This window comes from Lepidochelys kempii, chromosome 2, assembly GCF_965140265.1.
Source record: "Lepidochelys kempii isolate rLepKem1 chromosome 2, rLepKem1.hap2, whole genome shotgun sequence".
In the NCBI taxonomy this organism is placed as follows: Eukaryota; Metazoa; Chordata; order Testudines; family Cheloniidae; genus Lepidochelys; species Lepidochelys kempii.
In genome coordinates this window covers 75,087,758-75,108,699 of record NC_133257.1, presented here as the reverse complement: position 1 = coordinate 75,108,699, position 20,942 = coordinate 75,087,758, and the positions used below count along the sequence as shown (strand labels likewise).

Here is a 20,942-nt window from a genome sequence, read left to right as displayed (position 1 = left end):
TGTGCTGAGATCAGTAATGAAAAGATTGGTCCCAAAACTGATCCCTGAGGAACTCCACTGGTAACCTCCCTCCAGCCTGACAGTTCACCTTCCAGTATGACCAGCTGTAGTCTCCCTGTTAACCAATTCCTTATCCACCTTTCAATTTTCATATTGATCCCCATCTTTTCCAATTTAACTAATTCCCCATGTGGCATGCTATCAAACGCCTTACTGAAATATAGGTAAATTTGATTCACTGTGTTTCCTTTGTGTAAAAAATCTGTTACTTTCTCAAGGAAGGAGATCAGGTTGGTTTGTCACGATCTACCTTTTGTAAAACCATGTTGTATTTTGTCCCATTTATCATTGACTTCAATGTCCTTAACTACCTTCTCCTTCAAAAATTTTTCCAAGACCTTGCATACTACAGATGTCAAACTAAGAGGCCTGTAGTTACCCGGATCACTTTTTCCTTTCTTAAAAATAGGAAGTATGTTAGCAATTCTCCAATCATATGGTACAACCCCTGAGTTTACAGATTCATTAAAAATTTTCTTGCTAATGGGCTTGCAATTTCATGTGCCAATTTCTTTAATATTCTTGGATTAAGATTATCTGGGCCCCCCGCCCCCGATTTAGTTCCATCAAGCTGTTCGAGTTTTGCTTCTACCTCAGATATGGTAATATTTACCTCCATATCCTCATTCCCATTTGTCATGCTACCATTATCCCTAAGATCCTCATTAGCCTTATTAAAGACTGAGGCAAAGTATTTGTTTAGATATTGGGCCATGCCTAGATTATCCTTGACCTTCACTCCATCCTCAGTGCTTAGTGGTCTGTCTGTCTGTCTGTCTGTCTGTCTGTCTGTCTGTCTGTCTGTCTGTCTGTCTGTCTGTCTTTCTTTCTATGGCTATAGAACCTTTTACTATCGGTTTTAATTCCCTTTGCAAGGTACAACTCTACTTGACTTTTAGCCTGTCTCACTTTATCCCTACATGTTCTGACCTCAATAAGGTAGCTTTCCTTGCTGATCCCTCCCATCTTCCACTCCCTGTATGCTGCTTCTTTTTCTTAATCCCCTCTCTGAGATGCTTGCTCATCCAGCTTGGTCTGCAACTCCTGCCTATGAATTTTTTCCCCTTTCTTGGGATGCAGGCTTCCAATAGCTTCTGCAGCTTGGATTTAAAGTAATCCCAGGCCTCCTCTGCCTTTAGATCCATACGTTCTTCAGTCCAATCCACTTCCCTAACTAATTTCCTTAATTTTTGAAAGTCAGCCCTTTTGAAATTAAAAACCCTAGTTGCAGATTTATTTTTGTTAATCCTTCCATTCAGTTTGAACTGAATTAGCTCATGGTCACTTGAGCCAAGGTTGTCCCCTACGAACCATTTCTTCTATGAGGTACTCACTACTCACCAAAACCAAATCTAAAATGCATCCCCTCTAGTTGGTTCAGCAACTACTTGATGAAGGAATCCATCAGCTATCACATCTAGGAAAATCTGAGCCCTATTATTATTACTAGCACTCGTCCTCCAGTCTATATCTGGGAAGTTAGTCTCCCATGATGACGCAGTTTCCATTAGTATTTACTTCATTAAAAACATTAAAGAGGGCTCTATCCATATCCAAATTAGATCCTGGCGGTCTATAGCACACCCCAAGCACTATCCCAGGGGAGGCTCTTGTAGTTTTCTTCCCCAATGTAATTTTCGCCCAGATGGATTCTGTCTTATCCATTCCATCGCTTCTTATTTCTTTACATTCTACCTCATCATTGATATACAGTGCTACTCCACCACCTTTACCTTTATTTCTGTCTTTCCTAAACAGCACAGACCCTTCAATAGCTGGAGTCCAGTCATGACGACTATTCCGCCATGTTTCTGTTTTCCCTATAATATCTGGTTTCACTTCCTGCACCAGTAGCTCTAGTTCTTCCATTTTGTTACCTAGGCTCCTCGCATTGGTGTACAAACATCTTAATTTTTGCTGTTTGGCCTCGCTCACATTCTGCACCCTATTAGGCAGGGTCATTCTACAGCCAGTATAACCTATTAGACTGGTATCCACACTGCCCCTCCTCCTTATATACATTCTCCTACCCACGGCCGTATCCTTTCTTTCTTTGTTTTCTTCCCTCTCAATGCTAAAATCCGGTGTGGAGATTACCTGGACATCTCCCCCAGATTCCTAGTTTAAAGCTCTCTTAATCAGTTGTGCCAGCCTCCATCCTAGAAGTCTATTTCCTTCCCTACTCAGATGAAGTCCATCCCGAGAGAACAGTCCTCTGTCCATGAATGCCTCCCAGTGGCCATACATCCCAAAGCCCTTCTTATAGCACCACTGCCTAAGCCATCTGTTGATAGTCATAACCTTGTCACACCTTTGTTGCCCTTCTCTAGGAACAGGCAGAATCCCACTAAAGATCACCTGAGCCTCGATTTCCTTAAACGTCTTCCCCAGCCTAGCAGTGTCTCCCTTAATACTTTCCAGCGAGAATCTAGCCGTATCATTTGTTCCCACATGAAGGATAATTAGGGGGGGTTTTTCCTGCTCCCTTCAGGATCCTTTTCAACCTCAAGTCTACATCCCGTATCTTAGCACCTGGAAGACAGCATACCCTTCTATTCTCTGGATCAGCTCTGGTTACAGGCCTGCCTATCCTTCAGTAAGGAGGGTGAAATTCTGTGGCCTGCGTTGTGCAGGAGGTCGGACTAGATGATCATAATGGTCCCTTCTGACCTAAATATCTATGAATCTATGAGTCCCCGATCACGTAGACCTGCCTTTTCCTGGTGATGGTGCTATTCTCCAGTCTATCCCCTGTTCCCTCTGGCTGCAAGTTCTTTCCATTCATATTCTCCCTTGTATCTTCTTCAACCCATCCTGTATCCTCCTGGAGCTCATATTTGGTGTAGTCTCCATTGACTCTTCCCCTTTTCCTGTAGGACTAGCTGCTCTTCTCTTCTTCCTTGCCCTTCCACCTTCAGTGACTACCTGCTGAGCCCCTTTGTCATTTTTCTAACTCTACAAACCTGTTCTTGAGCTCTCTTTCTCCTTCACTAGCCCATCTTTTTTCTCTGCCTGGTTCTTTTAGTCACATGCTTCCACTGACCACTTTCCTCACCCAGTCTCCCTTCCAAATTCCTCAGTCCTGCTTCCATCTGCAAGTCGGAGCTTTTCCCTTCAGCTACCTCATGTCTTTGCTCCATAATCTGCTCGAACCCCCTTCTAAACTCAACCAGACTTTCCACCTGCATCTCCAAACCTCAGATCTTTTCTTCCATCAGCTCTATCAGACAGCATTTCATGCCGACAAAACTCTTACCAGATACCCCCTCCAGGATCATGTACATACCGCAGCTTCCACATCCAGTCATCCTCATTGTGTCTTCCACGACATGGGTCACTCCCACTGCTGCCTCTGTATCTGTCATAGCCTCCCCACCTAAATCCTGTTAATCTGGGAAACACAAACCACACCAAAACAACACCACCCACAGCAAAAGCAAACCCCAAACAAGCACCACAAGACAAACTCCCCTTTCAAACTCCCACTCAAACGCCCCTGTTTACAGCTCTGGTTGCTGGCTCCTGTGCCGCTGCAGTTGTTCCAGCATTCCCTTATCTCAAAACTCTGCTGTGCTGTTGCTTAACACGTACAGGCTTCTATGTTTGTACAGTCACTTTTGCTTCAATACTATGAAGCATTTGAGGGATACCTTCAATATGAAACAAAAAGAAAAGGAGGACTTGTGGCACCTTAGAGACTAACCAATTTATTTGAGCATGAGCTTTCGTGAGCTCCAGCTCACTTCATCGGATGCATACTGTGGAAACTGCAGAAGACATTATATACACAGAGACCATGAAACAATACCTCTTCCCACCCCACTCTCCTGCTGGTAATAGCTTATCTAAAGTGATCACTCTCCTTACAATGTGTATGATAATCAAGTTGGGCCATTTCCAGCATAAATCCAGGTTTTCTCACCCTCCGCCCCCACCACACATACACTCACTCTCCTGCTGGTAATAGCCCATCCATAGTGACCACTCTCTCTTTACAATGTGTATGATAATCAAGGTGGGCTATTTCCAGCACAAATCCAGGTTTTCTCACCTCCCCCCCTCATTCAGAATTCATTTTCAAATTGGATACTATTAGTTTAGGCTTAAATAGAGACTGGGAGTGGCTAAGTCATTATGCAAGGTAGCCTATTTCCCCTTGTTTTTTCCTACCCCCCCCCCCGATGTTTTGGTTAAACTTGGATTTATGCTGGAAATGGCCCACCTTGATTATCATGCACATTGTGAGGAGAGTGGTCACTTTGGATAAGCTATTACCAGCAGGAGAGTGAGTTTGTGTGTGTATGGGGGTGGGGGGTGAGAGAACCTGGATTTGTGCTGGAAATGGCCCACCTTGATTTTCATAGACATTGTAAGGAGAGTGGTCACTTTGGATGGGCTATTACCAGCAGGAGAGTGGGGTGGGAGGAGGTATTGTTTCATGGTCTTTGTGTATATAATGTCTTCTGCAGTTTCCACAGTATGCATCCGATGAAGTGAGCTGTAGCTCACGAAAGCTTATGCTCAAATAAATTGGTTAGTCTCTAAGGTGCCACAAGTACTCCTTTTCTTTTTGCGAATACAGACTAACACGGCTGTTACTCTGAAACCTTCAATATGAAAGGTACTATACAAAATCTTTTGTGCTCTCTGTTCTTTCTACGAGTAAAATTGTAAGTCTCTTTCTGTTAGTCAGCCTGCGAGGTGTTATGAACACTTCAGTTGAGGCACTCTGAATTCAATCTATGCCTGCATGATGCTATCAGCCTGTGGCTGAGGTATTTACTCCTGTGTGGCAGCACTTTACTCAAGAGGTCCTACTACTGCTAGTAGAGAGGAGTTATATACTACAGAGCAGAGTTGCCTGGAGCATTTCTGGGCCCTGGGGACTTTGGAAAGTCCTAGACCCATTATCAGGTCCAATTATCAGACGTGTGTGTGTGTGAGATATATATATATATATATAAAAATAAAACTTTGGGCAAATTGAATTTACACTGGCTCTAATTTATGTATTTATGAATACAAATAACTGATACAAAATAGTGTCAAAACAAATCAAATCAAATTGAGAGTTCCAGAACCTATATATAATATATTCCTTTCCCACCTCTCCTGCTCCCATAACCGTTCAAGTGTGGTAAAAGCCTCTGTCCCTGGGGTGGAAAGCTGAAGGCTAACTGATGTGTCTGCCATTCAAAAAAAATAATCCTGTAAGTAAATATAAATAAACCCATGCGGGGAGCGGGGGAAGACACTGGAGGTCAGAGACTATCTAGTTCCCCACAGTGACACAGAATCTTATGGCCTCACTCTGCCATCCTCATACTGAGTAGTACCCTGTTCTGTTATTAGTCCCATTGCTGAAACTCAAAAGAAAAATGGGTTTGTCATGCTGTAAAATTGAAAAGAAAGGAATTGGCTGACTGTGAAACAATAATTCTCTTTATTAGGATGAGAATATGCTCTCAGTGATTTAGTTAAACAGAGAGATAGGAACCCATTAAACGTCTCCACGGGTAATAGGTAAATGCTGCCCCAATGTAATTTGTATCTTAACTGCCCTGAGGGAAGGTGCTGAGAAATCCAAAGAAAAAGTCCATTTGAAAATTGAGACCAAAAAATTGATGCAAAAGAGGAGGAATTTTATTATTTTTGGTGATATTGTACATTTTAGCATGTTCATGCTTCTGCTTGTAATAGCATAATTCCTTTAAACAACCTGTGCTAGTTTTTTTTTTCATACCAAGGGAAATGATTTTAGAATTTAAAGCAGAGGTCATTCTAATGAAGATAGAAAATACTGGCTCAGAAACTGGAATGTGCTAAGGTTTCTGTATGATAAATCACTGAGGTGGCTGCAGAATAATTGGTATGGAAATGGGGCAGCTGAGTTTTGTCTTAAAATAGTTCAGTGAAAAGATCAACAATTCATAAAATGTGTACATTGTGTATGGACACTGCATATACAATATACAGCCTTATTCCTTCCAAGGAGGAAAAGATCTAGGGACGTGGCTAGATTTGTAGGAAAATTATTATAGAACTTTTTCACCCTATATCGAATACCCTCATGTGTGTTAAATAGTATTGAATAGAATTTGTGTGAAATTAAATATTCCAGATGCGTAGCTTCTTGATTAACCAATGGATTGTGCCATCGCTCCTGCAGGGAAAAGTGTGGGATTCTGCTTGGTCATATGGGACTAGTGAAACCCTTTATAGTATTATGTCAATGCCTTCAAAATGGTAAATTCTGACCATGCCAAAGGGTGATATTTAAAAAGAGGCTTTTCCTGAAGATAAGATGGTTTTAACATAGGGCCTGATCCAAAGTCCATTGAAAATAAATGGTCTAATGTTGACTTCAGTGGGGTTTGGACTGGGCCTTAGTGTCAGTGTTTTAACTAAATGCCTTCTAAGATTGTGTGTAAATCAAGGGTATAATTGAAAACAGCAAATGGCTTGGAACCATTAACTTGTACAATAGCTAACCTGGATAACCACATGTTCTTTAGCCATTATCCACATCCTCCTTTCCCCACTATTGCTTTTTGCACTCACTTGTTACAATTTAATTTGAAACAGGATGTAAGCTCCTAGCATAGTGGGGCCCTGATTTTTATTGGGGCCTTTGAGCACTACAGTAGTACAAATAACCATATATAAGAGTAATCAGCTTAATGCAGAATGTGCTAACCAGCATTCAAATGTTGTTCTGATAAGCTTAATATTAAAATGTGCCTTGTTGATGTTCTTAGATGGTCTCTGATAGCTTTACAGAGAAATCTGCCGTTGTATGTCCTCTCAAAAGAAAACAGTAAAAATCTGAAAAGAAAAATGCATTGATCTAAAGATTTCTGTGAACCTGCATATAATATGTGCCTGGTGTATTATGTCATGTCAAAGAGATGCAGTTAAAATGTACATTCATGCTGGTCAGATCATGCCATATAACAACTTCTTATTATCAAACAGGGAAGGACATGGTAAAATTTCAGTTTTTGCTGTCAAAATGGCTTTGGCAACTCTTTGTGGAGGAAAGATCATGGACAAATTAAGATGTAAGTCTTGTTTTGTCTGTCGTTCATCCCTGTATTTTTGTAAGATATCAAATTGTGCTAGAATGGTAGGTGGACCTGATGGGATTATAGCATTTTTATATTTGGTGATGGTGGGGTTTTGCTGAACCAATTTGCATCTTCAGATAAGTTCACTTTTTGGATGGACTCTCAACCAGTTTTGGAGCCAGGTCACACATCTCTAATTCTGATGAACACAGTACAAATTTGATTTCTGATCAAATTGATTGAATTCAAAGGTTATAAGTACAGTTAAGTACAGCAAATGTCTAGCATTATGAAGCATCATCGGACAATTTTCTCTTTCATGATATCTCTCTCATTTTCAGTTAGAAAAACAATACCGTTTAAACACTGTTTATATTTCCTTTCCAGGGGCACATGTCTATCCCTTCTACTTTACAGGATTTATCTCATTTTCCAAACAAAACTAGCCAAGATTTATTCTAGCTGCAGAAGCATTGAGAGACTTCCTTTTAGAATTCTTGTCCGTCGGGATCAGCTTCATCTAGAGTACAGTGCTTAGTTCTCCCTGTTCTCTGATGTTGTGAATAAGGATAGCTATTGATTCCTTGAGTCCATAGGCTGTATGCAGTGGCAGGATGTAGTGTGATACTGGTTTCCCAGCAGTGAACTGCAGGGTCCTTCACTTGGAATTTCCCTCCGGATGTACCCAGTATGGTATCTGCCATCTAGAACAGAGGTGGCCATAACAGCCTGAAAAATTATAATGGTCCCTTAGTCTAGCATCCTCCACTAAGTTTTGGATCCTTTTAAACTTTTTTTTTTTTAGTAAGAAAGTGAAGTCTATCATCAAGGAAAATAAAAAGAGTAAGGTGCAGCTATAGAATAACAAATTGTAATATTTACATGACAAATAATTTAAGACAAAAATGTGATAAGAATCAAGTAATGAATTTCAAATTTGTTGTGTTCTACATGTCCAAAAAAATAATAAACAGCCTCATGAACTCACTGCCAGAATGGCACCAGACAAAAAGTTGTAGTTGATGTTTTGCATTTCGTCCAATTGGATCCATTCTATCTGCCTAAATTACTCTCTCATGTTACGCATCAAGCACCAGCTAAAAAGGAACGACACCGCAGAGCCACAAAAGCAGGAATATTTTAATATAGAAATCTGATAGTTTTCTTACATGTGCATTTTCCTTTTGCCTCTGGCAAGTTAAGCTAAAATTAAAGGTGCAATAATGTTTTCCATAAGCAGAATACATTATATATAAAATCTCATTACTTTAAGTTCAGATCATATGTTGTTGAACTAAGAGATCATCTGCGGTTTAAATGAAGTAAACCTCTCCTTTCCTTGCTTTTATTTTTTGTTTTGTTTTAATTTCCCCAGATATTTTCTCAATGATTTCAGACTCTGGTGGAGTGATGGTTTATGGAAGGTATGATATGTTTCTGCGGGAGGTTCTCAAACTTCCCACTGCAGTTTTCGAAGGTCCTTCATTTGGTTACACGGAGCAATCGGCAAAATCCTGTTTCTCTCAACAGGTAAAGAAAGATGGCATCGCTGACATGCTGTCAGTCACATGACTAAACAAGTTTTCTTTTGTTCTTTTCTTTTTTTCCTTTACACACACATACGTGCGCGCACACAATCATGCTGCTCCTCTTTCCTGCTACAGTTGTGAATACCTGACCTTATATCTCCATCATGGTGAAATCCAATTCTCAAACCAAGTATCTAATTGCTCATGTCTATGATGAAGGAACAGATACACTTGAAATGCTCCAGTGAAAAAGAACTGTTTCTCACCTCTTCTCTGTTGGAAATGGAAGCCTACAGGCAACTGAACATCTGATTTTCTCTTGCAGAAATTCTTAGTAGGATCCAAGAAAGCACTGAAGTTACTAAGAAAGGAATATGGCATTTGTCACAGCACATCAGACTCTGGATGCATTGAGTCTGATATCTTTCCAGTGGCCAATACCTAATGCTTTGGAGTGGGGGCAGGGGGAAGCTCCAAAATACCCAATACTACATCTAGCTGATTGTGCATTGCTCTGGTGTAATGGAAGAAGAGAATTCCTTCCTGGGAACTGCATTGATTTACACCCTTAGAAAAATATTTGATTATACTTAGCTTACCACCTATAAGAAATTCACGAGTGCAATACATGCAAAGTAAGGGAAGATGTTGAAGCTGAGAAGACATTGGGAACAAAGAAGTATTTTTCTTCTCATCTTTACTGCCAAAATATAGATCTGGGGAATTTACACTTCCTCTTTCCCTGACAAGCAGGATAAACATGATATGATATATTTATCTTCCTGTCAAAAAACTGTTATCGCTATAGCAGAGATTTAAAAAAATTAAATCTACAGTAGTGGAACTAAAAATGTGTCCTAACTCTGATGTGCTGTGGCTTGGACAAATGTTGTTCCACAACCTAGTGACATGGAGATGTCTACTCACTACTAGGGTATCTCCTTCTGGTCACATCTGGGAATTAGCTCTGCCAGCCAGATGCCCTCTTCTTGCAGTTCCTCAGCCTGTCATCTCTCACTCTCACTCTGTAGCCCTTCTCTTGCACTCAGGAACTGAAGTGACTCGCCTTCGTGGGTTAGTCCTCCTGCCAAGTTGAAATAGCCCTCCCCTTCCAGGGTAATAAAGCTAGTCTAGTTGGCATCTCCATGGTGCCTATGCCACTTCCCAGTGGCTGGCAGGGGGAACCCAGGCCCCTCCTCTACCCTGGGTACCAGCCCAGAGACTCCATAACAACCAGTGAAGGTCTGCATAATCCTCCCCCTTATGCTGTTTCCATGGGCTTCTTCCTACCTAGCTCTCGCAGGCTTTCTTTCCCGCACAACTCCTCTGGGGTTGACCCTTCTTCTAGGGGTAGAACCCCAGGGTTTATTCTCCTTCTTGGGTTTTCACCTGCCTTCCTCTGTGCTCCCAGAGAGTGACTGCAGACTCTGTCTCTGCAGCCTCTTTCTGTTGCAAACTTCCTGACTTTATAATCCAGCCTAGTCCTGCCCCACTGAGCCTCTTGTTCAGTTAAACCTGACTCTCGCTACAGGTACAGCCAGGTACCCTAATGGGCCCCTCAGGCCCACAACCTGTGTAGGCTACAGAACCCATCACCCCTCATTTCACAGTGTATATTTAGTTTCAAGTTTCCAAGCAATTGATAAAAACTGCAGGAGGAAAAAAATGACTTTTTTAAAGGTATGGAAATTACTGTCAGTGTCCTTTTAAGGGACTTTGCTTCTTTAATCCATAAAATCAGTGACCACCAAAAGAGTGCAACCATAAAGCTGTCAATGAATCAGAAATTACTTTATTTGGTACAAATCAAGTTTTAATTTATAGCTAGGACTCTACCAAATTCACGGCCATGAAAAATGTGTCACGGACCATGAAATCTGGTCTCCCACCGTGAAATCTGGTCTTGTGTGCTTTTACCCTATCCTATGACTAGGTTATAGGTTACCCTTACTGCTGGTTGTCACTCTCTGGGATAAACTTTGCTGGGCAGGAAACAGGAATGGCTAGCTTCTGTTTCATTGGTTGCACTGCTCTGTGATATACCAGTAGCTGACATAGATCCAGTTTGTTTTTTATAGATGCTGTCTTTCAGATAACCTACCAAATGGACAATAACCAATTTATTAAATATTACTGTGTTAGGATTTAGTATTGGTAACCAGACACTGAACAAGATTGTTTTGAATAACATGTGTCTTAGTTAGGATTCAGTGTCATGGACCCAAATTATAATACAATAATACAGTTGCTTTTACACAGTACCCAAATTTATCCATATTTTGATGTTAAAGATTTAAAACCACTGGCACATGAACTTACTTTGCTTAATAATATACAGTTTAAATGACAGACCTGGTCCAGCGAGGGGTTTTTAGCTGATTGCTTACTTAATTGTTTGTGTGGTAGACTGAGGTGTAGCTGACCAGTCTGTTTATAAAGCACTTAATTTTTCTTTTCTTTTTCTTTTCTTTTTTATGTTTGTGGGTTTGGGTTTTTTTTACTGTGTACTGATATCTCTGGTGTCTTTGGCATGTGATATTTTCTGGTGTCTTCGATTTGTAGGATGCAACATTAAACAGCTTAAGTTAGTTAATATAATACAGTTTTTGCTTGTTTACATTTCTCTTGTTTTCAGTAACCAAAATTTAATACGCAGATTAGCTTAGTTTGTTTACAATGTAATGGGAACCAAGTTTTTTATCACACAAGCTATCCTTGTGCAATTGTGTAAGCATTTATTTTCACTTGAGGTGCATTACTAATATTTTATACAAAATATAATATTTAACTCTTAAAATAGATGTTCACAGTTTTTGTGAGAAGGTGTATTGCTTTCCCCTGCTGAACACTTTGTTATAGCATAAGAGTTAGTAACAGAATTTTTACCCAAGTTTTTCAGAGTTAATTTGCTTGTGATACCAGTTCCACTTTTGTTAACTATTTAGGAGCACAAACTTTAACAACCATTACTTCCTTTTAACACGACCTAAAAGAAAAGTATATAAATGAAACCAAAATAAATTTTAAATGCAGGTTTATGCAAACACTTTGAGTATTAAACTTCCATGACACTTTGTTGTGTTTGTGAGCTAAAGGTAGGAACTTGTTGAAATTGTTTGCTTAGCTTTTACATTTTGCAACATAATAGGACAAAGCATACATTGTTAAATTTTTAGCATTTTTGCTATAATATTTTTATAACTGTATATTTAATACTTGATAGAAGCATAGAGAAGTTTATAAAACCCAAATACAAAATTGACATTTTGTTAATATTATGTTTGCCTTAATGTTGATTTTCCCCTTACATTTTTTCCTTTGAAATAAAAATCCTGTGATTAGTAAAAGAAAGTCCTTTGTGTTTGCAATTGCATTATTTGTTGCAGCAGAAATAGATGTACATATATTTATAACTAAGACCTTTTTGAACTTTGCAAAAAAAATTGGTATTAATAATATTATGATGGTTACACCAACCATAGTATTAAAACAGTGTGGTACCACGTATATTGGAAAAGTACAAAATTGACTTTTTTGTTGCAACAAAATAATAATAAAGCAGTTATGTGACACACACAACATACAACACAGGACAGACTTACAATTAAAAACAAATGTGACAGAATTCTATTAACTATACAAGATAAGACATTAAGAGCTTAATTACTAAAACGATATCTTAAAGAAAACAAACAGGTAAGCAAAAGAGTTAAATATTTAAATAAGGAAATTACCACCTTTTCGTTTATCAATTTTTATTAAAAGTTTTAAACATTTATATTATTTGCCAAATTTGTTGTATTAATTTAGTAGTTTAAGGCATTTTACATTATTTTATATTAATTTTATTTTAAAACCCTGCTATATGGGAATAGGGAAAACCCATGTTTCAAATATTAGTCAGTGGTTAGGATTAGAAGCAGAGTCTGCATATTTTTTTTTTTTTTTTGGCTAGGCAACCGTATAGTCAAGAAAGTTAGGAGTATTTTCAGCTGTTGCATTCCTGAAGGGTTAAAATAATTAATTTATTGGATTTATTTCAAGTAAAGTTTTTACCCTGTTTTCTCTTTATTGTGTTCTGTTTTTAATTCCTTTATCTGTTGGAGGTTTGTGTAAAAACTATAACTTTTAAAACAAAGAGAAAGCAGAAATGAGGAGGAGTGAAGAGCAACCTCAGAAGGGAGGAACACCTGAACCAAGAGAGATTAAGTGTATATGAATGAGCAGTACTGTAACTAATTACAAAAAAATTATATATAAAGGCCTCATTTGTAACGTCACTACTCCAGATTTCTGTTTTACTTCTTATACATACAGCACTGTGAAACATACTGTAATAATGCCTATCCCAGTATTTCAAAATACTCAACCTACTACTAATAATAATGCAGCTGGTAATTGTAACTTCCCTAATAAGAGTGTGTTGCTATCTGCGGTACCAGAGTAAAAGGGACAGACTACAACACCAGATTGGAAAAAGATTGTTATGCTTGGATATGAGGTACTATCATATGTACACATATATATATTTATATACACACCCTACTAATACAAATACCATATCCATATTATCCCTCTATGTTAATTATTTGGGCGTGCCCCCAAAGCTCAATCATAACACTGTATTCCTCAATCAAAGTTCCGGGCCTACCGTTCCCAGGCCTACCATAAAGGAACTAAAAACAATTGGAAAAATCTATCTATCGGTCATATGAGGGAATGTGCAGACCAAGGGACAGATGGGGCATAAAAGTGTGAATGGTAGTGTAAGGTAGTGTATGGTAGTGTATAGTAGTGTTTAGTCCACTGGGTCATATTCAGTCCATGCATTGTGTTTTTCCAGGACAATGGGTAAACATCCTCCCCATAAAAAGACACAAAGTCAGGAAATGTAGTAGAAAAAGAGCACCTGAAGCATGGGCCTGATGCAAAGTCTGAGGCGTGAACCAAAGTCAGCAAAAGTTATGCTATGAACAACAGTCAGGCCCTGTCAAAAGCAGATGCTTGCCAGCAAGTCAGTGTCCAGTACACAGACTCAGCACCAGTATTTCTAGCATTGCTAAAACACACTGAACACAGTCCAGTTGGCCAGCACAAGAACACCCCAACCTAGTACACGATCAAATGGTGTGACGAAAGTGCTGAGTAGTGATATTTTGTCTAAAACAGGAGTAAAAGTACAAAGCCACGTAGTGAATAGGAATGTTTTGTCTGACTCAGGAGGAAAGAACAAGGGGAGGTAACAAACAGGTCATGAAACGTGTAAGGTGACACGTAAGTTGTTTATCCCAGATTGTTTCTCAGTCTATAAATGTTGGGATCCCTCACTTTAACCCTACATCTGGCCAAGGGGCAGTGGAAAGTCCTACCACTGAGTGAGCTGGTTCATTGTCACAGGCACACATGTGTTTGTGTACCTGTAACCATTGAGGCGGGACATTAGCACCATGCTTCATTAGCAGTAAGCTTGGCCAGTGCCTTCGCTACTAAACCAAGTCTTGTGGTCTTATTGGGCAGTTCAGTTGGAGCCTGATCTATGAACTGTCTGGCTAGAGCCATTGTGACATGCAGAAAGAACACACGCAGCCGAACATATGATGACACTATACACTGGGTGCTGGAGAGTGGCGGCTGCTGACTGAGGGCCCAGCTCTGCAGGAAGCAGCACAGAAGTAAGGGTGGCAATAGCACACCATGCCATCCTTCTGTGCTGCTGCTGGCGGTGGCTCTGCCTTCAGAGCTGGGCTTGAAGCTGGCTTGAGCTGGCTCCCGGCCAGCAGCTGCTGCTCTCCAGCTGCCCGGCTCTGAAGGGAGCGCCGCTGCCAGCAGCAGCGCAGAAGTAAGGGTAGCAGTACCCTTACAACACCTATACCCCTCCCCACAATAACCTTGAGACCCGCCCCCCACAACTCCTTTTTGGGTCAGGACCCCTATAATTACAATACCGTGACATTTCAGATTTAAATAGCTGAAATCATGAAATTCATGATTTTTAAAATCCTATGCCCGTGAAAGTGACCAAAATGGACCATGAATTTGTTGGGGCCTTATTTATAGTTCCATTCCAAAGAGAATTCCATTGTGGAAGAGCTGTGCTTGCCTCTGCATCTGTTTGCTTGTTCAGAGCACCACTGTGTGTGCAGCCAACGTAGTCCCTCTCCAGGAGCAGAGAGAACACTTTACGCTACTTGATTATTTATGAAATGGGAAATTGGATGATCTTTCATTCACTAGTTTTCTTTCTGCCCATCTCCTCCTCTTTTCAGCTCTGCTGCTGCTAATAGTGACATAAGTTGATGGCAATGGTCAGCAAAGCCATGACCAGCATCCACAGTAGAGCCCTAAAAGGCAAATCCATTATTCTGTGAGCTGGTGCTTAACAGCACAGAGTTCCTGTTTATTTGGGAAGAAATCACTCATTCTCAGATGAGGGGAAGAGCAGGAGTATGGTAAACAGATGTTAACCATCCTATTAACATGTTTATTGATATGGACTAATTTTTGGTACTGATGCAGCTCCTTGTTTACTATTGGTGACTTTCAGATTAAATTTGTAATTTACAAATTTACACTTTACACTGAACATTTACACTTTAAAATAGCAAAAAACTGGGGATTACTGTATTTCTAGGGGACCTGAAATAGAAAGGTCTTGTCATTCAATGAGATGAAAAACTTGAGTTTCTGGCTATTTCTGTTCATTAAATATCCCGTGACACTTTTCACAAATGTTAGTTGGGATGGTTACATGCTGCCTGTATATATTTCCTCTGCAGTTACAACAGGGTGCAGCTTCCTTCATTACTTCTACTCCTAAAACTTCTGTGTAGTGAGGCTGTGCACTATTGAACAGCTGCCATTTCACTAATGGGTAAAAATGATGGTTTGTACAATCAGTTAATATAGTCTGGGAAGCACTTTGGGATCCAAATGAATGCAATAACCTATACAAACAAATATCACTGTTTTTTATCTACAAATATTCCAGACAGGACTCAACATTTATATATGATCAACTTCTTCATGGGAAGGCATTAATTCTTAATTTCTGTCAGTAAGATTTACTGTCAGTAAGTCTGTTGCATACTATGAGAACTATATTAAAAGGTAAAGAATTTGTCTTAACAGTGGACACATCTCAGAGAGGAATCTGTGTACAGGTCTTAAACATTAGAGTAAGATTTGAGTTAAAAAAGTTCAAAAATGCTCATGTCCCATTCTCCAAAACCAAAAAGACTTGGGTCATTTAGGAGTCTCAGCCTCAATGAGAAACAATAGGACTTAAACCTCTAAGTGTCTAAGTCACTTCTAAAAATGGAATGTATACACTGTTGAAAATGTTAATCACTGTCTTTATTTGTCTTTTCATTTTTTTAACTTTGGTAAATACTGGAGTGGTGTCTGTCACTCTGTGGATGTGAATGGCTTTTTGTTTGACACATGTGCGTTAGATAGGACCAATGCCTTATAGTAATATGGACAGGTTGGGAAACGGATGTATTCAGGAAGAATCTTTGGTATTTTGGGGGACTAGCTTTAGGTCAGAACCCTTAAAGTGAGTGATTACTTAATAAATGGCATCAACTCCTTCCATGAAGAGAACTGCTGGTTACAGGTGGCAGACATTATAACCACTAACACCTTCATATTCTGTTTTTACAACCTTTGGCAGTGTCACTTTCTTCTCAGTTTATGGCTTGAAATTTAAGAACTTCATTTCTTCATTCCCAAGTGCTTTTATAAAAACATGTTCAAGTCACCCTGATTTTGTGGTTACTGATTTTTTGTGTGTGTTTGTGTTTATTTGAGCAGAAAAAAGTCACATTAAATGCTTTCTTGGATACTCTCATGTCTGACCCCCCGCCACAGTGTCTGGTCTGGTTACCACTCCTGCATCGATTGGCAAATGTTGAAAATGGTAAGTGATGGCTGCTCACCAAGTTTAGTTAAAGAATAGCAGTTGCAATGGGGACATCTAGGCTATATACGATGAGCTTCTCAGTTTATGGATGACATCATAAGAGCTACTGTACTGAGGTTATTGATTCCAGGTGCCATCCTATAGCTGCTAATCAAATAGGATGGCTTAGTGTCACTCATTCCACTTGTAGCCTTGTTTAATTTTTTGCTGTGCTCTGGAGTTTGTCCTAATTTTTTCCTCGCTTTTGATGCCCTGGACAGCCAGAGAGCTTCAGTAGGTGGCCCACTCGTGACACACACACGTTTGGTAAAATCAAAGACCGTGACATTTATTAGCTATGACATAACAGCACTAAAGGAGGAACAGCAAGGCAGCTCCTTCCCACACAATCTACCTGGCAGGCTAAGTCCAGATTCCATAGCAGAATGCAGACCCTGTCGCAGCACTGAAACTGCAGTCGCAACCACAGAAGGACCCCAGTACTGTGGGTACGTGCCATCTTCTCTCCACCCCTCCAAGCCCTATGTATTTTCCCAAATAGTTCTGGCAGATTCCCACACAGTTCTCTTATGCAAAACCATCTGCTTCTGCTGTGCACAATGACCTGTATTTGACCTTAAACAGGAAAAGGATACATAATAGTAAGGACACTTTCAGTGTCTGTCGGAGCAGAGTACACCTGCTCCTAACACGGTATTTCCTCCACATGGTTCTTAAGGGGAGTTTGGCATCTAATCCTTTGCAAATGTCATTGACAATATATCCTTTCATGTTGTGGATCTAGATGGAATGGAAGATATAAAACCTGAGGAAACATGTTAAGCCTTTATATTTAAACATTCAATTAACAATATGAATAAATCTTCAAAAAACAAACAATTTTGTTTCCCCATATTTCCCTTGGTAGGCGGGGGGGAAATCTTCTCTCTCTTTTGAGACTCTGTCTAATGGCTCAGCTGCTAGCTCAAGGAGCAGACATGTTTGAAAATAAACTTAAGAGCCTCACTTCCTTAGTCAGGAGGGACAAGGGTTGTTGTGCAGAGGATTTTCTCTTACTACCAGAGGTCATTGGGAAAGTGTTGCCAGCTCATTTCCTCTCGTGCTCCCTCCCAGCTGTCTACAGAGCATAACGAGCTTCAAAGGGGGAATGCATATATGTATTCAGTTGCAGGTAAATATAGTGTACGTGCTGCAGTGTGCAGAGACGGGCAGAGGCAATGGGAGTGCCAAGTGGGGGGAAAAAACACAGCTCGTAGCAGCATGAATAGTAAAAGATGCCATAGATCAGCCTAATATTCTAGGGCAGTGCTTCCAGGTGACACAAATCCTCCTTATATATTTTTGGTTGGAATGGTGGACAAAATGGAGCCCATTCTTAGGGCCAGATTTTCAAATGTGGGTACTAAACATTGAGTGCTTAAATCCATATCCATCTGTCTAAATGTGGTTAGTTAACTACATCAGCCGTAGGTGATTAAAATAGGTATCTAGATGCCTTTATATAGATTTAGGCACCTAGCTTTAGGCACCGTGTTTGAAAATCTGACCCCTGACCCTTAGGCTCACCAATCCAACTGCTAATGATAACAATAAAAACCTATTAGAGCAAGGTAGATTTCCTCCTAATTTCCTCTACAATAAGCTCAGTTTGCTTTGTAATTTAAACATGTTTCTGAGGCTGTAGGAAGGAACTGTGCATGTTGCTTCAGAAGTGATAAAGGATTTGGAGTTGGGAATGAAGCAAGTGCAGTTTGTACCCTGGAAGAGACCCACAAAAGACTTGTGAAGTTTTCACATATATATTTTCCTCAGCCTAAGACCATGAATGGCATTTGATGTTGAAAATTACTTCTAACAAAGGAAGGATTCAGTCACCATTTGGGACTTCATTCTTAATCTTGTTCTTATTGTTTCTTTTGTTTGTTTTGTTAAATTTCTCTCCCCCACAGTCTTCCACCCTGTTGAGTGTTCCTACTGCCACAGTGAGAGCATGATGGGATTTCGCTATCGATGCCAGCAGTGTCACAATTACCAGCTCTGTCAGGACTGCTTCTGGAGGGGACATGCTAGTGGTTCCCATAGCAACCAACACCAAATGAAAGAATACACATCCTGGGTAAGGGAAGGTTCATGCATTTGAACTCCAGCAGTTAGAGAGAGAATCCCAAGGATGGAGTAGGAATTGGCCAGTTCAGTCATTTTATATAGCAAAATATAAAACTTTGGTGGCCAATTTAGATAAGTATGGAGAATCCACAGTTGTGCTCCTTGTTCACCATTAAGCTCTGAGACAAGAATTTCTCTTCTGAGCGTGGATTTGAGCAGTCTGACAGTTTAATACTGTGCTGGATGTCAGGACAACTGCAGGAGGGTGTTGGAATATAATGCTATTTTCACAGTAAGTTTTTCCATTTTTGAAGGACCCATAGTTTACTATTTGTTAGGCTTTCTCTCTGTTTCTCTGATTCATATGCTAATGATTACATGTAAATGAAATTATTGGGACTACTGAAGTATCATTCAGCTGTCCATGAAATCTTTTCTTTTTTTAGGAAGTATTTTAAGTTTGTGTGTTCAATATATATGTATTATGTTCCCATTATAATAGCATTTGAGTACATTAACATAATTACATCCATAATAAATCATACAGCCTATATTAAGTAACAAAAATAACCACCCACCTTTACATCATGTTAAAAAAAAAATCCACCGCTTATACGCAGCTGGCACAAATGCTTCACCAAATAGTTCAACTTCTCCCTGAAATCTGGGCTCTAGCAGAGCCAAAGGAGAAGCAAATTTCCAGCAGAGGTCCCAACACTAAGAACATGCCATCTTCAGAATTCAAATCCGGGGACTGTCAGCAGAGGCACTTCAGCTGATCTCAGAGGTGTCAGTGGTGCATTGTACGTGGAGAGGAGTGGTCTTTTAGTCAGGAAGGATGCAGACCACAGTGTGTGTGTGGACACGTGTTTGAACCTAAGTTTTCAGAACCATGTTTAAAACAATTAAAACTCTGCTTCTGTGAAAGTAGCTGCCTGCCTGATGATGATATTGCACCAAACAAGCAAGGGTTAACTATAAAAGAAATACTGTTTGATGATCAGTATGCCAGGCACATGACTCTACTCTGCCTCACAATAGATCTAGGTGGACAAATGCCCTCTGGGCTCTCACTTTGTGGACATAGATGACTTGAGTTTAGACTCTGGATAGAAAAGTATGTGCCACCTGGATCTTTTTCTCATCCCTTAACAGACAGTGTATTTGTGGAATGATGTATCTTGCTGTAGGAAGTGTGCTGCAATGGTAGGGAAGGAATCTGGTCATTTCACTTGAAAACTGTTTCAAAACCTTGCCAGACTCAATAAAAAGCAACATATGAATACATGTCTAGTTGCCCCTACTGCCCAAATGTTGTTTACTTTCTGACTGGAATATTTCAATTCAAATCTGAAATTGCCTTACTGCTGTGTACATGGGTGTGTTTCTTTCAAAGCAGATTTGATAACAATGGCCTTAACACTCCCTGTGTATGAATGTTCTATATATTGGGCCTAATCTTTAAAAGTTAGGTACATGCACACACCCGGGGTGTGCCTAACTCATGCAAATATCTCGGGTGCGTGTGTATACTGGGGATGTCCAGTAGAACTCAATTATGGTGAATTCAGAGTGAAACTCCATTTATAATAAAGTAGAGTGAGAGTCCTAAATTGTTCAGATTCATTGTTGTGTATAATTTATAATTCCAGAAATAAAAATAATTAATATCCTTCCTTGTGAGGATCTCAAAGCACTTTAAAAACTCTAGCAACTTAAGCTTGATATCCCTTTTTGATTGGGAAGTAGTATTAACCCCATTTTACAGATAGAAAAACTGAGTCCCAGAGAGATTTAACTGGCTTGTCCAAGGTCATGCAGGAAATCTGTTGCAGAACCTCGAGCAGAACCCAGCACTCACAGCCCTATGCTACAATCACACAGCCATCCTTTCTTCACTTAGAATGAAGCTGTTATCTGGGGATTACTTATTATAAAAGAGTTTCACTGTCTATAATATGTCATTATGTTTATAAAAGCTGAAGATGTAGCTGTCCTAGTGCTTTAAAACTAGCATTACATTGTGTTGCACTGTGAAGACTTGTGGGATCCCAGGATTCAAATGCGTGGTGTTTACACAGTGAGAGCAGAGATGTTAAGCTTTCATTGCTTCCCAAAAAACTGATCAGTCTCTTCTTTTAGCTTTCTGTCTCCAAGTCCATGAAACTCCATCAGTATTGTGTATGAAATTTCATTTGCCCTTATTGTAGCAGAGGCAACAGCTTCTAAGGCAGACAAGAGAGAAGCTGTAGATTAAAA

General features: G+C 39.8%; 1 protein-coding gene across 21 annotated transcripts in view; it reads left to right on the top strand.

The window, feature by feature from the left end:
• DTNA (dystrobrevin alpha) overlaps window positions 1-20,942 on the top strand; it is a 308,120-nt gene that overhangs the window by 213,696 nt on the left and 73,482 nt on the right. For all 21 annotated transcript variants that reach the window (XR_012157223.1, XR_012157224.1, XM_073331259.1 and 18 more), the window contains 4 exons: window positions 7,036-7,121; window positions 8,503-8,657; window positions 16,469-16,574; window positions 18,527-18,693. Coding sequence is in view for 19 of the 21 variants with exons in the window: in XM_073331259.1 (XP_073187360.1) it covers window positions 7,036-7,121; window positions 8,503-8,657; window positions 16,469-16,574; window positions 18,527-18,693 (514 nt within the window). In the remaining 2 variants the exon portion in view is untranslated. The remainder of the gene's footprint in view (window positions 1-7,035; window positions 7,122-8,502; window positions 8,658-16,468; window positions 16,575-18,526; window positions 18,694-20,942) is intronic.